A 16,187-nucleotide genomic window follows, 5' to 3' on the forward strand; every position below is an offset into this window, starting at 1 on the left:
CCCAGGAACAAAAATCGTGTTACATAGTGTTATGTGATCATTTCCTTTAGCACAGTGCAGTATCTAAATATTCCACATCAATTTGACACAACTTAAAAGTATTTTAGAATTTCATTTAAAAAGTACAGTGATCATTTTAAAGTAGTTGCACATAATTGCACATACAGTTGTACCTCCAAGTTTCAAACACTCATGCCCACACATCTGTACCCTGATTGTGCCTGGGATAAGTCTATTCAGTAACAGGGTTGGTAAAAGTTGCTTAAAACTACAGCCCTGCTCTAGTTATGGAGCCAGCTGCGCAACTGAAGGCAAAGCCTTGCAGCAACATCCACACACGTGTGTGCTGTTGGGCAGGGGAGTTGTAATTGATTCAGTTTTATACCAAACCTTACCTTCTATATTTATCCCATTGAAAAGTGTTCTGGATTTGGTAGATGTTCAAATCTCTACATCTGTCTCAGACAAGGTTTTGTGGAACAGCTCAGACTTTCAGGTGGGCCTTTTCATAGAGGTTGACTTCAATCTTCGTGAACTCCTCTGTGGGCCCAGGTCTCCAGACAGGGGGATACCAACATGAAGTCTTCTAGAGGGTCAGCCAAACAAACCTGAGGCTGTGGTTCCTCATGTCCTGGATAAACACAAGGGTTTAAAGTCCTGGAACAAGAAGCAGAAACACAACAGGCCATTACAATTTATACCTGTGCTATTTAGACTCAAGTCACCTGATAGCTGGGTGATATTTGATTTACTTTAGATGAGGCTGAAGTGCCAGCAGGGACTGGAAGACAGGTCTTCATCTAATTTCACAGATGAATCCTGTTGCTATGTTCTTCTGATTGAGGTTGGAGAAGTCCACCTCGTACTGTTGACCTGTTTGTGTGAACGTGCACTTGAGTGCTCTCTTCTGAATTGCATCTTCCAGCTGCCTTGAAATAGACTACAAGGCACAATATGAAAAACAATAGAATCTTCATGACACTAAGACTTAACACACCTTCAGTAAAGCAATGCCAATATCCCTCTTCTAAACGGTGACCCATAAGTCAGCTACCACAGGTATAATTGGTAGTATTGTTTGTTTGTTTGTTTCAGGCAGGAAATGACTTGAAGCAAATACTGTAGGAATAAATTCAGACCTTTTTAGTGTCGTGCAGATGGTTTAACTTCTGCATGATATATAATATTGCCTACGATATCTGACTTTTGGAACACCCTGTATACATATTGCAACTCAATACTTTCATGCTTGTAATTTCTGATTAATTTGTGACCAACCTCATCATGTTCAACGAATAAGTCTGTGGCAGGCTGGTGAGTGGATAGAGGCCCACAGACAGTCTGGAGTTCAAAAAAATAACTTATTATAAAACACAAAAATGAAAGGGCACAAGGGCCAAAACAAAGCAACTTAAACACAAAATAAACTAAATAAAGCAAAAATACACTCACAAAAATAAAGGTTTCCAGGCTGGACCATGCCTTCACTGGATTCAAAAATCACAAACACCAACCTGCTTCCTCAGCTCCCTCCTCCCAAATGAAAAGCAGAGGCCTACTTTTATGTCAGGTGGCTGGGTGCTGATTGATCATTAAACTAATCATCTAATCAACCCCAGCCACCTGAACACAATGAACCAAAGCAGGTAGGGGAATTTAACCCCATCCCTGCCAATTTCTAAAGCTGTGCTCTGCCACAAAGTCATTATCATTCTTCCAGTACATCTTCCACACAGTTGGAAAGTGTGGATTGCAGTCAGATTTGATTGTGTTTGAGAGCCTTTTTGCTTCATCATAATTGTCAGAATCACAAAATGTCATGGTGTCAAAATTCAGGGTGAAGACGTTGTCACTGAAGAACAGGATGGAAACAATCATGGTTCATTAACATTTAACCCTTGAAACCTAAATGGTTCCAGAGGGCTATGTGTGTTTCAGTAATGTCTACATGATATTCTGCCTCCTGTTTTTAAACTTGCTGAATGAATGGCACATCACTAGAAAGTGTTCAGCTTTATATAAACTCCCTGTTGGTAAAAATAAAACACCAAGTGTTCCACATAAGGGTAATATCTAAGGATTCAATCCATTAAAACCAATAAGAAAAAACATTATAGAAACTAACTAGCAATTTAGTTCAAACAAATACCAGCATTGGACTACTCTACGCAGTGATGACCCGAATCAGTGCTGGAAGCAAACTACAGGTATGGCTTACACAGCATAAATGTGGCATACACTACCATTGTTAGTAGTACATTTTGTTGACCACATTCACATTGTCAGTTGTGTTTATGATACTTTTACGTACAGTAGGTTCAGAATTGCTTCATCGTTGTCAGCACTGCAGTAAAGCTTCTCAAGGTGAATCTGTGCTGACTGGGACACACTGATTCCTAGCCCTCCGTCTCAGCTGCCAGTGGAAGGGAAATGGTGTGTGGTGCAGAGGGCATCGCAAATCAAGGGAACAACATCCTAAAAGGAACTGGTCGCAGATTTGCGTCTTGCCTATTTGGTACTGTTGATCAAAGGCCGATTCCTGAACTGGGTCATAAAAGATGGAGCCCCAATTAGGGACTGATTCATGTACTATGAAAAACGAGCTACCACTTCTTTGTTGGTGCTCAGCCATCTGGTCGCTAGGCTCTGAAACCTCAGGTTTAAAAGCCTTTAAAGGAACTATCCTTATGTCTATTTTATAAGGTGTCACATTCCAAACCACTTCAGCTTGGGATGCTTGTATCAAACCCCAAATGGGAAAGCTGGCTGAGGTATTCTGAGGTAATTTCAAAACTATTTCGGTTGGACGAATGAGAGTAACAACTTGGTTTCCGGTCATTTGAAAATCTCATTTTCTTTTCTTTGGTGGAGTTCCACACATGTTCATTATCAGATTGGCAAACTGGTCAGTCCCGCAGTGAGCTGTTATCACAGCGTCAGGGTGGGACATAGTGACACTGAAAGAGACAGAACCATAGTTTTAAAAATTGTCATTTCAAAATGATCTTCAGTCGCAGTGGGAACCCATGCAAAACAATTACAATGCGTATTCTAAATATACAGTATCACAATTAACATATATTTTAAGGTATACATATATGTATTTTTTTCTTATGAGTACATTCTCTCTGTATATTTTTTTAATATGATAATATATATTTTTTAGGTGTTGCAGTGCTATCTCTTATTGCTTTAAGAGTGCTGTGTATTATTTGTATTTAAGGCCCGCAACAACACTGTTAACAGATTTATAAGTGTTACTGGTTCTGATAGTTCAGTACCATGTACTGTACGCTACTGTTTCAGGACCAATGTGCAACATTTATTTCAAATCTCTTGTTACCATTGCTGGCGATGCTGTGAATTGCTGGTTTCTGTTAATAGTTGTGCACGGGTTCCGTTTACTGTACACCTACATAAAGTTGATATGGCTTTCCCTAGAGTGCTTAATTGAATTCAGGTCCTCTTTTTGCAAATACTTAATTTATTGGTTACAAAAAGTAAAATCAGACTGAACTTAATGTCGTGTTTTTTTTTTTAGTTCCCTCCAGGAGAGAGAAACTATTTCCTCATTAAATGAACTTGGCATATTGCTACACTGTATGTTTCTGTTCTAATTTACTTTGAACAGAAACATTTTACCTTTAAACTCATCAACATATATGCAGAAGAACAGTGCATGTAAATAGTCATTTGATTTGATTCATCTACAAACTTGTGCTAAACTTGAAACAGAAACATGGTAGTCTCTGAACCACAAAAGGGTGCAGCTGCGAGGCTGTAACTACTGTAGCTTTGACTATTAACTTAAAGAAAATAACCTTAAAGAGCTCCAGTTTCTAAGATGTAAAAAAGTCCTGTTATACATACGTGTCGAAGAACTGATGTAAACACCAGCACAGTACCAATTCAGTTTTGGTTTTTGTTTTACACACTGGTACGGTGACTCATAAAGGACATGGGGATTAAAAAAAAACGTTTTGGCAGGAAATGAAAGCAAATAATGTTAGATACAATGATCCCATAGATACTACCCTGTACTTGGTACAGCAAGCCGGTGTACAGAAAACTTTCTCAGGAAGTTAGCACATTTCTGAAAATGTCAGTTTCCTGCATAACCAACTATGTCACAAAAACGATCTGCTCCAATGGAGGATCCATGGAATACAGAGAACTTCACAGACTGGTAACTCATTACTTCAGGAACACGGACCACACTTTCATTCAGATCCTGGGAGGCACTAGTAGGGTTTTTATAGTTAACAGCACCAAGGTAAAGACTGCAGAGAGTGGGCTGAGTCCTGACAGTAAAATCATTGCTAAAACCTTGGTAGGGTTGTGCAACCACTATCCAGAAGGAAGCTGTTAATTGCCAACCCCTTAAACTTTGTAAATTTTCGGTTTATCAGAACTGCTAGTATGACAACGAAAGCTAAGGGAAAAATACATATTTTAAACATATCTATCGAGATAGATAGATAGAATCTATCTATCTATCTATCTATCTATATATATATATATATATATATATATATATATATATATATATATATATATATATATATATATGGGCTGTCCAATGGATATACATGGGCTGTCCAATGGGTGGCTCTTGAGCCGTATTGATGGCTTGCTGAGCTCCTCATTATAGCACTTTAGATTCTCCAATTCAAGACTTTTAATAGGTTTCAAAAGACAGCAAGGACAATCTGTAATCTTTAGTTGAAGCAAGTACAGTCAGAGTACAATCTCTTTTTTTATCTTTTTTAAATGCCTTTGCTATTATCCGGTGGTATGTCATAATATTACCATTTGGCCTTGGTACTGAACCATTTGAATAGTGTTTCCCAGTGCTATACAACATGAAACAAAAGGTGTATCTTCAAATAGATTTTGATTCTCAATGATCTGCCCTATCCAAATAATTCAACAGAGGTGCTTTATCAAGCGTATAACTGATTGTTTCACAACGAGCAATGAGCTGTCTCGCAGCACAGTGTACAAGTCTTCAGTTGTCTGTCTCGCAGCACAGTGTACAAGTCTACAGTTGTCTGTGTCGCAGCACAGTGTACAAGTCTACAGTTGTCTGTCTCGCAGCACAGTGTACAAGTCTACAGTTATCTGTCTCGCAGCACAGTGTACAAGTCTACAGTTGTCTGTCTCTCAGCACAGTATACACATCTGCTGTTGTCTGTTTCTCAGCACAGTGTACAAGTCTGCAGTTGTCTGTCTGTCAGCACAGTGTACAAGTCTACAGTTGTCTGTCTGTCAGCACAGTGTACAAGTCTACAGTTGTCTGTCTCTCAGCACAGTGTACAAGTCTACAGTTGTCTATCTCTCAGCACAGTGTACAAGTCTACAGTTGCCTGTCTCACAGTATTGGATAAGAGCAGCCCCTGTTGTTGGTTTTGTGCCTGCACAGTCCAGTAAGTTTCAGTTTCATTTCTCCTGCAGCAAGAGTGCTGAATAAGGAAGTAAAAACGGCAGTGGCTTCTGACAAAATGTCTGCTTCTGCTGTAGCTAGCTGTGCTACCAGTATTCTCTGTTGTAGTCAGGGATCCTTGGACTACAGACAGCTTTACAAGAGAGTCTGCAAGTATCACACCATTACAGAGCCGCTTTTCTGTCAGATCCTGAGGAATGCCAGTAGGTTTGTTATAGTTGAAGGTGCTGAGGAAAACATTCCAGGGTGTGAGCTCAGCGATGATACCACAATCATTGCAAAGACTTCAGTGAGACTGTGCAAACAGTACCCGAAAGAGGACTGTGCTGACTGCAATGGGCTTCATCTTTGTCGATATTTTGTTTGTGGTAACTGCAGATTTGACAAGGAAAGGTAAGGGAGACAAAATACGTCTTCTGTCTATATAGACAGAGCAGTAGGTTCATAAGGGGCCATTTAACAGTCCTGTGTTATGATCAGTCCAAACAGTAAATACTTATTATACTTGTGTTTTCCCTCTTGTTTCTTTAATTAAATAATACAAAATAGTAATGAACAGTACTCCTAATATGATGATAATGATACCAGTGACTTTAGGATTTAAACATTATTCATATTAAGATTACTATAGTCAGATTGCTTGTAAGAATTTAGAAACAGAAGAGCCATACACCAAATCTTATAGGAAAATACTATACTTAAGGATACTTGAGCATCCTCTTAAGGAAGCTTACACTGTACATACAGAAATTACAATAACATAACACTGAGTTATTGTCTTAATATTTAGTACACAGCTGTATTCTGTTACTTGATGAATTAAGCTCCATTACCCGTGATGTTTTAAACACAGACCATATCAAAAGATTTTACTTTTCACATATCCATTTTAATTCATGTTTACAAACTATTTAATCATAGGTGCTAATCCCTGTACACTACATACCCAGGGGTGTTTTTTTGTTTTTTCACAAAAAACAAAAGCCTATTTTGGTGGCCATTATTCTGTATACATCAAGTTAAAGTAGTCACCATTTTAAGTACAACACACAGCCTGGGCTTGCTTCCCAAGGCCTGGTGTTGATTACAGGCCCTAGTTACAGGACTGTAATTGTTGACCTACTGTACTGTATACACATTGATATGCAAGGGCTTAGTCAACTACAAAACATTTAAACATGAAGGAGTGACTCACGATTAAAGGTACAGGAGTTTGACTTGAAGAAATATGATATTGTTTTCTTACATTGATATCTTCACTTGCTTTATCCATATCTTAAATGAGGTATGGGGAATTATTATTCTAACTTTCTCTAAATCACATTGATTCATCATTCAATAATCATTTGGTGGAGACTGCACAGCAGATTAAACTGAAAAAGAACGCAGCTAACAGGAACCAAGGAAGTATAATTTAGTATACAACTGGTCATTGTTTTGTTTTTTTTGTCTTCAGGAATAAATGCAGAAACTCACATGACCTTCAATCAGTCCACAACAGTAACATCTTGAAAGCTAATCAGCTTCAGGGTCTGCAGAAGGCTGAGTTGTCCCAGTTACTGCTCCAGAATGACCCCTCTCTTCTGCCTGAGGTAACATCAACTAGAGATCAAACTTTCACTGGCAGTGGTATAGTTATAGCATGTGAGCACCCTGGAGACAGTACCTAGGACTAAAATACTTCTTTAATGTGCAAGCATATGAGAGTTGTGCCAGAATAATAGTATTGCAGCTATAATCACATTCCCTTTTGAAACATTGGAGAACATCCTATAACTTTCTCAGTACTTGCTGTTATGGCCAGCTGTACTGTAATAGGTATTTTACTGACATGCCTTTGTTTTTATATTGTTATCTATGTGACCTGTTTAACATTCAAATGATGAGACAAGGCATTGCTACAGGCTGTATAAAATGAAGTGTGGGATGATTAGACTGTTTGGCCCAGGATCTCACCTTCTGGAGCAGCAGGTGCCGCCCTTAGTTGAGGTGTGACCGCCGATGTGGGTCAGAGGTCAACCAAGGCCAGGTAATGGAAGACCACTGACTCCAAGAAGGGAGATACAGTTGCAAGGAGGAAGTGGGGAGGAGGGGTAGAAACATTTAGTGAAAGGTTGGTTTGGAGTTTTGGTTAGCTAATAAGGTTGGCGAAGAAGGCTAAACATTGTATGTAGCAAGCAGCATATGCACTGAGAACAATAAATTAAGATCTTATTGTTTAATGTTTGATTTTCATATAGTAGTTTGTTAACATATTCAAGAGAATTTCAATATAAATCTGTAAGAAAGTTATACAGACAAACTTTTGACCAATGCCTTCCTCTTATTGTGTACATTTATTTTAATACAAGGCCCACTGTGATTGACAAAACTGTAAAACATCCCAAAATCTTACAGGTTAGGCTCATGCAAAGACAGTCTTCTAAATTCCTTATGCTTTGTTTTACTCCAGGTGTGCTCACACTACAATAAGGGCAATGGGGAATACGGATCATGTACCTTCAAAACAAAATGCACCAAACTCCACATATGCCAACACTTTGTGCAAGGAAACTGTAAATTTGGACAGCAATGTAAGAGGAGCCACAAGTTTGATGCAAATGCTCAGAAAATGTTGGAGGGCCGGGGTCTCAGAGCAGAACTAATATCCAACCTGCCTTCAATATATAACAATATCTACACCATTAACTGCAGCACAGGCAGCAGTGCGGGTGAGGACAATCAACTGTTTCTTTACTACTGGACAAAAATAATAATAGTAACCTGTATAGCACCAAAAATAATAATAATAATAATAATAATAATAATAATAATAATAATAATAATAATAATAATAATAATAATAAACCTGCTTTACAAAATATCAAAGTACAATCTAATACAAGCTATACGATACTAACTACCATTTCAGATGGCCGTGTATCATAAGTATCATGAGCTATGATAGGCTTATAAGATCCACTAGCAATAAATGTAAACCCTTTTCTTTTGCTCAAAACCCCCTATTAACTTTCCCTAATTCACCATTTATCAAAAGGAAAGAAACTACGTTCAAGGGAGCCATCAGTAAGCTCCATCAGTGATGTGGACAGTGATGAAATCTGCCTTTTTTACGTCAGGAAACACTGCAGTTTTAAAGGTTTGTACCCTTGTTTTGGTACAGTATGCTCTTTTAATATCCCTTTAAATATGTATTGGTGTAAGAAAATCTAAACATGAATAGCAACATTTTAGATTATCTCACACTGAGCCTCTAAACATCTTTTTTCATAAATGTCTTGAAGATTTGTGTTAGATTAGACCCAAAGATTTTTTTTTTAATTTGTGAATTTTCTACCTAAATCAACAAAAATATGTAATAATAATATATCACAGAACACGTTTATATCTTATTCATAAATAATACAGTTTTTTTTTAAGTTAGTCGACTCTCTAACATGATGCTGTCAATATACAGTAAACATACACCTTAGAATATACCGTATATATATATATATATATATATATATATATATATATATATATATATATATTATATATATATATATATATATATTACCAAACCCTATTGTTTGTACTCTTTAAAGAAAAGTGCATTCGCGTCCACTTCGATCTGCCCTACAAATGGGAAGTGTATAACGGGTTCACCTGGAAAGACTTGCCAAACATGGAAGAAATTGAAAAGGCTTACTGCGACCCAGGAAACACAACCAGGTGAGATACTACTAGCCTATTCATTCTCTACTCTGCTGCCATGTCCCAAGGCTCCTTGAGAACATTTCTTTACTTATGTTTCATATAAAGGGGCCGTTTTTATTTCATACAAGTAAAAATATATGACAATCATGTTTGACATATTTTCAACATTTATTATTTTGACACACAGGATTTTTATAGTCTCACCTCACTACAAAAACTACATTGTCAATTCTGTTTCCAGTAATGGATCTCCACCAATCAATTTCCTCACAATGACTCTGGGGTCAGTTAAAGTCAGACGCCTTTCCACAGCTTCCTCAGTCTCTAAGCCCCCACACTTCATCCTGACTACCGAATGGGTCTGGTATTGGAAAGACCAATGTGGTGTGTGGATTGAATATGGAAAGCAAGTGAGTTTGGAGGCTTTAATACAGATCTAACAAGTATATCCCCAATTTAAGCTGAAATACTTCATAGTCATTGGCATTAAAACACCATAGGACTACCATAATACTGTAATGTGAATGTATTACCGTGAAGAAACCTTAACAGAACTATTAGCAGAGAACAGTATTACAAGTAATACCAACACAATGAATTTAAAACATACACTGAACAATGTCACAATGTCAAAATATATCAGTAAATCAAATATGACCACCATTCTACCAATGGCAATGCAGTTGTTGTCTTTGTGTTACAATTTGCTGGGCGTCATTTTGGGGGTTGGCTCGCAGCTCATGATAAAGTCCTCACTTATCAATACAAACTGCCTAATTTCAAATCTGTTATAATGTCGACAATATAAAGTATACACTTGTTTTATAGGGATATTTATATGAATAGAGATCTGGCTGAATTATATAAAATGTTTTTAAGAATATTTAGACAAAGAGTAATGAGGTGAAATATTATTTTTTTAAATCAAAATGATTAAATTCCTTTTTCATTTGTGTCTGCTTTATAACTACTCATTCTTGCAGGACGATGCTCAGAATATCTCATCAGTCAACAGTGAAGTCTTGGAGAATGTGTTTCTAGCTGATGGGGATGGTGTTGTTCCATTCAGCTCAGGTGATCAGCAATACACCCTCAGCTTTAAAGGTACTGGCAACTGACAATAGGCTCTCTTAACCTAGTACATGTATGTTATTATCAGTAGATTGTGTGGTATAACTTTACAGTACATCAGTCATATGCATTCTGTGCAACTTGACTGGACCCAGAATTCAACTGCAAATCTAAGTAGTGGACCAATAGCAAACATTTACTGAACATTTACCACAAAAAAGAAAGGAAAAAGAAAACTGTATGTTGCAGTTTGGTACATGCATTTTTATTGTTTAATTTGAATATTTAGTGATGTAGTTTATTCTGAAGCAGAGAAGATATAAACACTGCAGTACTGCATATTACTTCAGTAGACTGTCTGGTCCACGTGTCCTCTAGTGTCCAGGTTTTTGGTCTGGGTTTTGCCTTAGAACAAAATGTGGAATATTGATAAATCTTTAAGTTTGACAACCCTTATCCCGGTCTTATACTTACTTATATACTTACATGTATTGAGCTAATGTTTTTAAGTATGAATTTTGCAGTATTTGAGTGTTCTAATTGTTTCTGCCTTTTAGACATGTATCAAAAGAACTTGAAATACAAAACAAAAAGGGAGGTGCGGAGAAGGCCTAGATTTATTTCTTCCAAAGCTGTGGACATCAAGATAAAGCGGTACATTAAACAAACAAAAAACATTCAGTAAAAATAATACTTTATACTTGAAATTAAGCTCTAAAACACCAGACAGCAATCATCATTTCTGAACAGATTTTTTTTTGTCTTTATTAAAAAGAAACTGTGTCATTAATCAAATATTTTATTAGATTTAATAATTTGGATTCATTAGAGTACTCAGTGAAATGTTATGAATTTCTGTAATGCTTTTTAAGCCTAAGTACTTAAATACGGATGTATTCTTGTTTTTTACTTCTCAAAGTGACTCTTCAGAGACACAAAGCTTAACCGCTATGTCTATTCCAAGTCACTGGGACCAAGGTGCCTTGCCTGAATTTAGTTACAAGGTATGTTTTTATTTTAACCCTATTTTACACAAAACGGAATATAAAAAATAATAAAATGTCCCAATCTCTTTAATTCTTCTTGCCTTTTAGTGATTTTTTTTTTTTTTTTTTTTTTTAATCGTTTTCAGCTGATTGAACTTTCCAAATCCTCTGGGGAATTTCAACACGTCGAAGGTCTCTTCAAGCGGACCATGGCTGCAGCGACCGTTCATAAGATTCAAAGGATCCAAAACCCATCTCTCTGGAAAGTGTTCCAGTGGTGCGTAGATTGTATTTTTTCATGATATAAACTGTTCTGAGTCTGTGTAACACTGTATTCTGTTCAGCGCTCTCTAAACATGCTCTCATTTTCTGCCCATGTTTGTCTGAAACACATACTGAATAATGCATGCATGAAATATAAAACAAATTATTGAAATAAATTATTCTGGACACATAATGCATATATCTTTTATTGAAAAATGTTTCATTTTTTTTTCCATTGCTTTATATAGGGAAAAAATGGTATGAGGTGGCTGTGCATGAAAGGGTTAAACCAAATTCATGACTTCATTGTTAGGCCATGTTTGCAGAAAATTGTAGATGTACTGTACGAAATTTTATACTGTATGAGGACCATTCACAACTTCTCTGACCCCAATATCTCACAATAGTTTTTTATGTGCATAATTATTAACTATGGAGCATAACAGCACTGTAAGTATAGCATTCACCATTTTAAACAAACATTTTCTCATACATTTCAAAATACGTTGCTTTATTTAGAATTGGTACACTGAAACTCTGAAAAGAAAATATGTACGATTTCCCAAATCTAAAATGAGATCTGGTAAAAAGAAAATGTACTGAGAACGATTATTTTCTATCATTAAGGGCATATAAAAATCAATCTTCTAGTTATGTAAGTCATAAGCTGTTAAAGAAATAACGATCCATACAAGAAAATGTATTAAAAAAAATAAAAATAAAAACAGTACAGTATATTGTTAAAAAAAAAATAGCGAAAAACAGTTCCTCTGGTATTTGTTTCAGGCAAAAAGAACAAATGAAGAAGAAAAATGGAGGGGAGAGTGTGGATGAGAAATTTTTATTCCATGGTACAGAGCAAAGCCTATTAGATGCCATCTGTGAGCAAAACTTTGACTGGAGGATCTGTGGAGTCCATGGTTCACTGTATGGGAAAGGTACAGTAAGAATAATCAAGGAAGAGAATGCAGCTCTACCCTGGACATGTACCCTATACAAGTCCTTGGCAAGGATGAGACACATTAGCAAAGGGTCGTGTGGAGAATTCCATAACATGCTATAACATTACTTTTCCGGCGCTTCATTTGGCATTGCTGGAGTTTTTCATTTAATGTGCCGTTTGTGGAGGTTGCCGAGTGGCTAAACTGGTAAAGGCACAGCCATGTGTTGTGCTGGGTGAGTCATACATTGTTATTAGCAGACGCCCTTATCCAGGGAGATGTGCAGTTGTACACAAAAAATACATATCAAGAATTACAGTACAATTAAGAGCAAGAGCATACAGTCAGGGTAGCAGGTTTTTCATCCTGGCTGTGCATAGTAGGCAGTCTGATGAAATTCCTTTGTCCTCCAGAGTCTGTTAGCTCACTGACTTTCGCTTTCGAGTTCCTGGCTGTAAAGAGGCTATTAGCTTATTCGTTTGATCAGAGGACGCCCATTGACCTTCAGTACTTCTCTTTTGTTGGGGGGAATTGAAGTAGGGGAACATAACAGGACATTCTAAACTGGGATTAAAACGGGGTAAAGTAACTTTTATAACAAAATAAGGATGTGCCATTTGCCTACTGTTCATAGGACTCACTTGAAAATAACATGAACAAATCACATCATTATATAGAGTTATCCCGATTGCAGCCATTCAAACTGAAAGCAGTACCAGCAGCTGATCATGTAGAGTATTGAACAATGATGTTAGAGCTTGCTGGTTAAGTGTTGTATGTTATGAATTAAAATCAATTCTGGTGGTTGTTTCACAGGGAGCTACTTTGCAAGGGATGCCTCATATTCTCACAACTATTCCAAGACCAGGACCGGTACAAAGATCCTCTTTGTGGCTCGGGTGCTGGTTGGAGAGTTTACCAGTGGAAAAAGCAACTATGTCCGCCCTCCCTCCAAAGAGGGCAACAATACCAGCTTTTACAACAGCTGCGTAGACTCCAAGTCTAACCCTTCGATTTTTGTAATTTTTGAGAAACACCAGATTTATCCAGAGTATCTAATTGAGTACCATTAGCAGGAGTAACAGTCTACTGCAAGAGTTATGCAATCAACCCTTTATTTTGTGTTAATTTTCTATTTCTTGATAATGGAGTAATGTCTCCACAAAATGGCTGCATTATGCAACATAAGGCTTTAGACAACATCTAACTTGTCTATGTCTTTTTGGGGTGCATATTTCTCATTCTCATTTGGGTCACAGAGTGGCATGATACATGTTTAAGAGGTAGCTTGTGGCTAGAGCACATCCTGGGAATGCAAAGAAATTATGTAGATAATCAATTATTAGCAGTTACCTCTGTGAAACAAAAGACAGCAAAAATGAAACCAGCTTTTATTGTGCTCCTATAGTATATACTGTTGAGGAAATTGTAATAAAGATGTAAAAAAAAAAGAAGCTTGTTATGCTTCTTCTACAGAAATACTACAATTGTATCATGCTACATCGACATTCAAACAAGGATTCAATTAACAAGGAGCAACTACCTTCTCAGATAGTCAGGTTTGTGGAAGATCTGTCTGGTTTGCCAATAAGCTGAATTAATAATAACAAAGGAAGCCAGAGTGATGGGCCACAATTTTTTCTTTTGTTTGTAAAAGTGTTTTTATGTGTAGGTTAGAAAACCTGAACATATATAATTTTAATCCAATCACAAGGTTTTCTACTTGGTATAAATGCATCAGTTTCTGTACTTCTTGCTCATTCAGTAACCAGCTAATTCAGCTACTGCTACCTAGAAGGGTATTGCTGGGGCCATCCAGTTCACAGGTGGTATTGAGGTGAGGGTTATAAAGAGACACCACTCACTATTCAAATGATAGACACTGTAGCCTTATAACTGGAGAAGCGTTATAAGCAGTAGCCCTGCAGTGAGTTTTCTCTGTAGCTTTTCAGACCAATAAATCTTGTTAACAAAATTGATTTGTCTATTGTGTTGTTGGTATATTGACCTTTTTAAATTAAATATCATGGGGAAAAGGCCTATCCACACCAACATGGTACAAAACCCAGATTGTAAAAATTGTTAAAAATAAATAAATAAATACATACATACATAAATAACATCTGGTAAAAACTACAAGAAATCATTTTGAAAAATAAACTTGCCACATACATAGGAAATGACAGCAAAAAAAGAAATTACAAAACCCAGACCACATCATATAAGTAGCCATTACCTTAATTATATTGTAGTAATTTAAAACCACATTATTTTCTATGATTTATTTATTTATTTGTTTATTTTTTATTGCTTGTATTCTACTCATATTAGGATGCTTGAAACATATCCACCATTACTGGGAGATCCTAAGAAAACAAAAAGAGACTACATCATCTTAATCATTATGACACCTGAACTAGGAACCCGTTTAGATCTGTGGCATTGTCGCAGTGTCACAGTGCATATGTTAACATGTTTAAATACATTGTATAAAAACACATTTGACAATATGTTTTTTATATATTTGCATTAATAACACAACAGCAAACACGATCCAGCAAAATGTATGTACAACACATTTGTATTTCTTAAAAAAAAATATTTATAGTTCTATTTCCTGACCATCTTTGTAATGTGAACCATCAGGTGTCTGTGATCGTGAATACAATTATATTTACTGATCGTGAACCTGCTACACCAGTTTTTAAAGCTATTGTTGTGGCAAGGTTATAAAACAGATTGCTTAGCAACCTCGGCAGACCAGGATATAAACCTGGAAGTAGTTACTTTGGTGAAAGAAACTGAACGACAAACCAAGGATTGCAAAAAAGAACAGGATAATGTTGTCATAGATGGGCGGAGTTAATACCAGGGGCGAGTGCCTGGAGCCCAGAAAGGATATTGTTGTTCACATTGCATATGGTACTAGACTAGCAATAATATATACTTTGTAGGTATTTTGCATTACTAGTAGAGTTTGAAGAAAGGCTGGAATAACACTGTTCTGACTCACAATAGTAAATGCAAAATTCATTTTTACATTTCGATGATTGGTTTAAAAAATAGGTACTAAAAAGGGGTTGTTATTTATATGCAGTTGTTGTATCGCAAATTATTTTGTGTGTGTGTGTGGTAATTTTGTAATGCACTGTTACCGCCAAACAGTGTCTTTACGGGGTTAATACTGTGTAATATACAGGTTAAAAGTTCTTGTGACATTGTGTTAAAATCTCTCATCTGCTGTTTTGTTTAATTAAACTTAAAAAAAAAAAAAAATGTGATTAAGTGAAATATGCAGACAAGTGCTAAGTGCTTTTTCTTTCAGTGTTTGTATTCGTTTATTGCTCCCCACAGCCATTATTAATTATGCCCATTAATGAATTTTTTTTTTTTAAAGCGTTTTAGACATTTCAAAACAAATAACATGTGCTCAAGTAAAATGTATGTATCACAACAACATACTTCACTTCTATGCAGAATGTGGATTAATGTAAAGTTAGAATTTTATTTTACACATTAAAAACTTTCACTCTTTCGTGCTTTCACGCCTTCAAACAAGAACATACACAATTATATATAAACACACACATATATATATATATATATATATATATATATATATATATATATATATATACATACACACACACACACATACACACACATACACACAACGTAATACCATTTTCAAGAAACATATATACATAACATGACAGAATGACACATTAAATGTAAAATGTCACAATCATAGATTGGTTGTTAAATTATCTTACAAAATTAGAA

The 16,187-nt window shown here is 36.2% G+C and overlaps 1 protein-coding gene and 1 long non-coding RNA gene across 3 annotated transcripts; one reads left to right on the forward strand and one right to left on the reverse strand.

Annotated features, from left to right (window-relative positions):
• LOC121319091 lies at nucleotides 1-1,345 on the reverse strand. Its single transcript, XR_005950664.1, has 3 exons — nucleotides 1,279-1,345; nucleotides 753-940; nucleotides 1-657 (listed from the first exon to the last, which is right to left on the reverse strand). It is a non-coding gene; the product is annotated as an uncharacterized LOC121319091 (long non-coding RNA).
• A 4,125-nt stretch (nucleotides 1,346-5,470) lies between these two features.
• On the forward strand, nucleotides 5,471-14,398 carry LOC121320002 (protein mono-ADP-ribosyltransferase PARP12-like). Of its 2 annotated transcripts, none has more exons than XM_041258062.1 (12): nucleotides 5,471-5,836; nucleotides 6,900-7,035; nucleotides 7,896-8,154; nucleotides 8,481-8,582; nucleotides 9,031-9,157; nucleotides 9,330-9,552; nucleotides 10,126-10,246; nucleotides 10,771-10,867; nucleotides 11,133-11,217; nucleotides 11,346-11,476; nucleotides 12,250-12,401; nucleotides 13,221-14,398. In XM_041258062.1, the coding sequence occupies exons 1-12, from the start codon at nucleotides 5,502-5,504 to the stop codon at nucleotides 13,475-13,477; spliced, it is 2,025 nt and encodes a 674-aa protein (XP_041113996.1). In that variant the 5' UTR covers nucleotides 5,471-5,501; the 3' UTR covers nucleotides 13,478-14,398. The 2 variants fall into 2 exon arrangements, with proteins under 2 accessions (XP_041113996.1, XP_041113997.1); XM_041258063.1 differs by having other exon boundaries at nucleotides 9,384-9,552; nucleotides 13,221-14,396.
• The last annotated feature ends 1,789 nt before the right edge of the window (nucleotides 14,399-16,187 follow it).

The sequence above is a fragment of the Polyodon spathula genome, chromosome 8, assembly GCF_017654505.1.
Source record: "Polyodon spathula isolate WHYD16114869_AA chromosome 8, ASM1765450v1, whole genome shotgun sequence".
Taxonomy (NCBI): domain Eukaryota; kingdom Metazoa; phylum Chordata; class Actinopteri; order Acipenseriformes; family Polyodontidae; genus Polyodon; species Polyodon spathula.